This window comes from Microtus ochrogaster, unplaced genomic scaffold, assembly GCF_000317375.1.
Source record: "Microtus ochrogaster isolate Prairie Vole_2 unplaced genomic scaffold, MicOch1.0 UNK31, whole genome shotgun sequence".
Taxonomy (NCBI): Eukaryota; Metazoa; Chordata; class Mammalia; order Rodentia; family Cricetidae; genus Microtus; species Microtus ochrogaster.
This window is the reverse complement of record NW_004949129.1, coordinates 3,331,858-3,336,726: the sequence shown is the minus strand read 5'-3', so window position 1 is coordinate 3,336,726 and position 4,869 is coordinate 3,331,858. Positions and strand designations below refer to the sequence as shown.

The 4,869-nt window shown below is 51.9% G+C and overlaps 1 protein-coding gene across 1 annotated transcript in view; it reads left to right on the top strand.

Moving 5' to 3' along the window:
* Osbpl7 (oxysterol binding protein like 7) overlaps positions 1-4,869 on the top strand; it is an 18,254-nt gene that overhangs the window by 7,644 nt on the left and 5,741 nt on the right. Inside the window, exons 13-15 of the mRNA XM_013354143.2 lie at positions 575-720; positions 1,846-2,078; positions 2,258-2,395. Of these exons, the coding sequence (XP_013209597.2) occupies positions 575-720; positions 1,846-2,078; positions 2,258-2,395 (517 nt within the window). The remainder of the gene's footprint in view (positions 1-574; positions 721-1,845; positions 2,079-2,257; positions 2,396-4,869) is intronic.

Genomic DNA, 4,869 nt, shown 5'->3' with positions numbered 1-4,869 from the left:
GAGGCAGGCGGATCTCTGTGAGTTTGAGACCAGCCTGGTCTACAAGAGCTAGTTCCAGGACAGGCTCCAAAACCACAGAGAAACCATATCTCGAAAAAAAAAAAAAAAACAGAAACCTCTTCTCCCAGTTTGCCACGCCTTACCTTACTGTGGTCTCTGAAGTCATCTTCCCATGATCCCACGTCAGCTTTCACGCTCCTTTGACCCCCATGTCCCCAGACTCTGAATCTCAGTCCCCCTCAACTTCCCTCTTCTCTATGTCTTGCCAAGTTCCCAAGCTCTGTTTTTTTTTTTTATTTTTGGTTTTTTGTTTTGTTTTGTTTTCCCTGAGACAGGGTTTCTCTCTGTAGCCCTGGCTGTTCTGGAACTCACTCTGTAGACCAGGCTGGCCTTGAACTCACAGAGATTCACCTACCTCTGCCTCCCAAGTGCAAGGATTAAAGGTGTGCACCACTACCACTCGGAGCAAGCTCTTTTCTACCAATCAAGTACAGGATGATATCTTAGGGCCTAAAGTCCTCCTCGCCCAGTCTTTTCTCTTTCATCAAAGAGTTAACTGATGTATTCTTGCCAGGTCCTGGGCATTGCCATTTAGTCTACCCTACCTATCCACTCTCCCTGTTCAGGGTTCTGAGGAGGAGGAGTCGTGCGCTAGTGAGATCACCACCAGCCTGTCTGAGGAGGTGCTGGACCTCAGGGGAGCCGACCACTGTCAGAAAGGTACCAACTGGACGAGTAGGCAGGGGGCCAAGGGTGAACTGGAGTGTGTGTGGAGAAGCTGTTGGCTCATGGTCCAGGTGCCATGTAGAGGCAGTCCTTTGTGTCTGGTGGGCTTTTGTCTTTGGGTACTGATTCCAGAATTGACCTTGGAACCATGAGCTGGGGAATATTTTGGGGGCTGTTCTGGGAGGTTGACCAGGCTTGGGAATGGCGCTGGCCTTCCTTCCAGCAGTGTGGGATGGCTCAGTAGGCTGTGACAGGGGGGACAGACGGTTCTGCTTGGGCTTTTAGCAGAGTAGCCCTGGGCCCATCACTTTACTTTCCAGAACCCATTTCCTTTTCTCTTTCTTTCTTTCTTTCTTTCTTTCTTTCTTTCTTTCTTTCTTTCTTTCTTTCTTTTCTCTTTTTTTGAATTTTAATTAAATTAAATTTTTTTTTTTGTTTTGGTTTTGGTTTTTTGAGACAGTGTTTCTCTGTATAGCACTAGCTGTCCTAAAACTCGATCTGTAGACCAGGCTGGCCTCGAACTCAGATCCGCCTGCCTCTGCCTCTTGAGTGCTAGGATTAAAGGCTGGGGACACCACTGCCCACCTTATTTCTTCTTCTAGAAAAGGGGCTGAGGACGGGGGACGTTTAGCTTGGCTTGTAGAGCGTTTGCCTTATCTGTACAAAGCCCTGGGTTCAGCCCCCAGAACCAAGAGTGGTGGCACAGGCCTGGAATCCCAGCACTCGGGAGGTGGAGGTGGGAGGGTCAGATCTAGATTATCCTCAGCTGCACAGTGAGCGCAGACCCAAGGAGATCCTGTCCCTGTACAAAACTGCGGGGAGGGCAGCAGATGCTCCGCATCCCAGCCTCTGTTTTATTCATCAGGGGATAGAGGCAAGGTTGAGGCTTAGGCCCAGCTTCTGAGCATGACAGTGGCACTGTGCTGTCTGGGTGGTTCTCAGCTCTGCTGCCCATCCAGGGGCTCACAACAGGCGGATCCAGCATTGCCCCAGGAGGCAATGCCAGCATCCCTCAGGAGTTTAGGTGGCAGTCCTGTGCAGTGGGCCTGCCTTCTCTGGAGCACTAGTGTCCCAGAGGAGACTAAAATGACTGCCTTGGCCCACGGACGTGTGCTCCAGGGCCTGCTGTAGGGCCCCCTCGCCGCCGCTGCCTGCCAGCTGCCAGTGGGCCTGGAACAGATGTGAGCCTGTGGAACATCCTCCGCAACAACATCGGCAAAGACCTGTCCAAGGTGTCGATGCCTGTGCAGCTCAACGAGCCGCTCAACACGCTGCAGAGACTCTGTGAGGAGCTGGAGTATAGCAACCTCCTGGACCAAGCCAGCCGCATGACCGACCCCTGCGAGCGCATGGTACCCACCCAGGGTCACCCGTTCCTCCCTGGGGTTCTGTCTGTCTTCCCAAATCCTGCCAGGGTGGGTCCCTGGTGCTGAAGCACCGCGTCTAAACCCCAGACTCTGCTTGCAGTGGGCTGCTGTCTCCTTCCTGGGGTGTCCTTGTGTATGTGGCACCCTCCTTGGCCTTCCCACAGGTATACATTGCCGCCTTTGCTGTCTCTGCCTACTCCTCCACGTACCACCGGGCAGGATGCAAGCCCTTTAACCCCGTCCTGGGAGAGACCTACGAGTGTGAGCGGCCTGACCGTGGTTTCCGTTTTATCAGTGAGCAGGTATGGGCCCTGAGGTGGGAGGGCTGTTCTCACTGCTGGGGCAGGGGAAGGCCTAGGCTTCGGGGACCAGAAGGTGGGCCGGCAGGGCCAATGGACAGAGGAGAATAGAAAGCAGTGGCCCTTTGCCAGGCACATGCCCTGGGGGGAGAGCTCTGCTCTGTATATGGGTAAAACAATTCGAGAGGGCTAGTGAGAGCCACAGCCAAGGTGTGCTGGGGAGGGGGCAACATTGCCAGCTAGGTCTTGAAGGGTGGGTTAGGGAAAGTCTGGGTAAAGAGCTGTGACGTTGGTTTGTTTCGTGTGTGTAGGCTAAGGCGGATCACCTGTAGCAAAGCCAGAGCCGGGACTGAACAGGCTAAATAAGCCCTGTGCTTTGTAGGTGAAAGTGAGGTGCATTCTGGGGTTTTATTTGCTTCTAAATCTGAAGCCATTGAGAGGCACGGAGAACTCGAAACGGAGAAGTGACATGCTCACAATGGCACTCTGGAAAGAGCACTCAGGCCGCGGTGTGCAATAGTTGGCAGAGGCCATTATCAGGCCATTAAAGTCATCAGCCTGAGAGCTGAGGGCAACCTGCACTTAGCCTGTGGTTCCCTGAAACTGAGAGCTCTGTGTGCGTCACCACTGACCGAACTCAGCGGGTGCAGGGGTGGAGGAGAGGGTGGGGAGTGACCCTGTGCTGGGCACCACGGCGTAGGCTGGGGTGGAGGAGCTGCCGGCCTCGCGTGGACAGCAGACAGGAACAAGTGTGGAGGGACCTCTTAGAGTATTGGGCAATGAGATTGGTGAGTGGAGGGGGTCCTGTAGGGTTCTGTCTCTCTAGTTGAGGAGATTCAGTGCATGGGTGCAGATGCCAGCTAGCAAGAGAGAAGGCAGAAGGGAAGAAAGGACCTCATTGCATGTTGCCCCCTGGGTGGGACTTCCTGTTGGCTTTGAGGCTTATGGACCAGGGACTGGAAAGAGGTAACAAATTAGTGGGTTCCCAGCTTAGTAGGTGGGAAAAATCAGGATCCCCTGTGGGGTTGTCACCAGGAGGGGAAATGGTCCATGGGACCTGGGGTGACAGTGACTTCATGAGTGAGGGACAGGAAGGACAGGGTAGAGATGAGACTATGCAGAATGCACAGGTGTATCCAGCTTGCAGCCCATTGGCTGAGTCCACCTCAGGACAGCTGTGAAGGCAGCCCAAAACAGCTGTAGATGACAACATCATATTGCCACATCAAAAAATGGACAAGGCTGGGTGTGGTGACACATGCCAGGGGAAGTTAAGGCAGGGGGAACTCTGTGAATTTGTGTCTAGTCTGGTCTACATAGTGAGTTCTAGGACAGCTAGGACTATACAGAGAGACCCCATCTCAAAAAAAGAAAAGAAAGAAAGAAAGGAAGGAAGGAAGGAAGGAAGGAAGGAAGGAAGGAAGGAAGGAAGGAAGGAAATTTAAAAAGTTAGAAACCCTTAACAACAGTGAAAGTTAAAAAAATCGAAACTAGAGCTGGACAGCAGTGGGGCAGGCTTTAATCTCAGCACTCGGGAGAGACAGGCTCTGAGTTCCCAGCTAGCCCGAACAAGTTCCAGACCGGCCAGAGCTGCACAGAAAAACCTTGTCTTGAAAAACCAAAAACAGCTAGAAAAAGGGCCAGTGTGGTGGCTCAGCGTGTAAGAGCAGTGGCCACTAAGCCTGATGCCGCGAGTTCAAGTCCAGTGATTTACATGGCGAAAAAGAAGCAATTCCTGCCAACTGTCCTCTGCCCTCCACCCGCATGCTCCCGTGCACACACACACAAACACACATATGTAGATAGGTGTGCACACACACATATGTACATAGGTGTGCACACATATTACATTTTATGTGTGGAGGTGTTTTGCCTGCTTGTGTGTCTGTGCAGTACCTGCATACATGGTGCTGTGAAGGACAAAAGAGGACACCGGGTCCCTGGAACTGGAGGAACAGATGTGTGTAAGCTGCCGTATGGGTACTGGAAATTGGACTTGGATTTATTTATTTGCATAGCAAGACCCTTGGGAAAGCAGCCAAGGCTCTTAACTGTGCAATCTCTCCAGCACCGCCTCCATTTAAATTTTTTTAAATGTATGTATATCTATGTATGTGAGCATATGAATGTATGTGTGTGTGAGCATATGAATTTAGTGCCCTAGGCAGCCAGAAGGTGTTGGATTTCTCTGGAGCTGTAGCTACAGGATGTTTTGAGGAGCTGCCCAGTATATGCTCTTAACTGTTGATCCCTCTTTCTACCTCTGAGTGAGTGAGTGAGAGTGTGTGTGTGTGTGTGTGTGTGTGTGTGTGTGTGTGTGTGTGTGCGCTTTAAACTAGGGACTGGAGAGATGGCTCAGGGAATAAGAGCACTCTGTGTTTGTGTGTGTGTGTGTGTTTTAAACTAGGGACTGGAGAGATGGCTCAGGGATTAAGAGCACTCTGTGTTTGTGTGTGTGTGTGTGTGTGTGTGTGTGT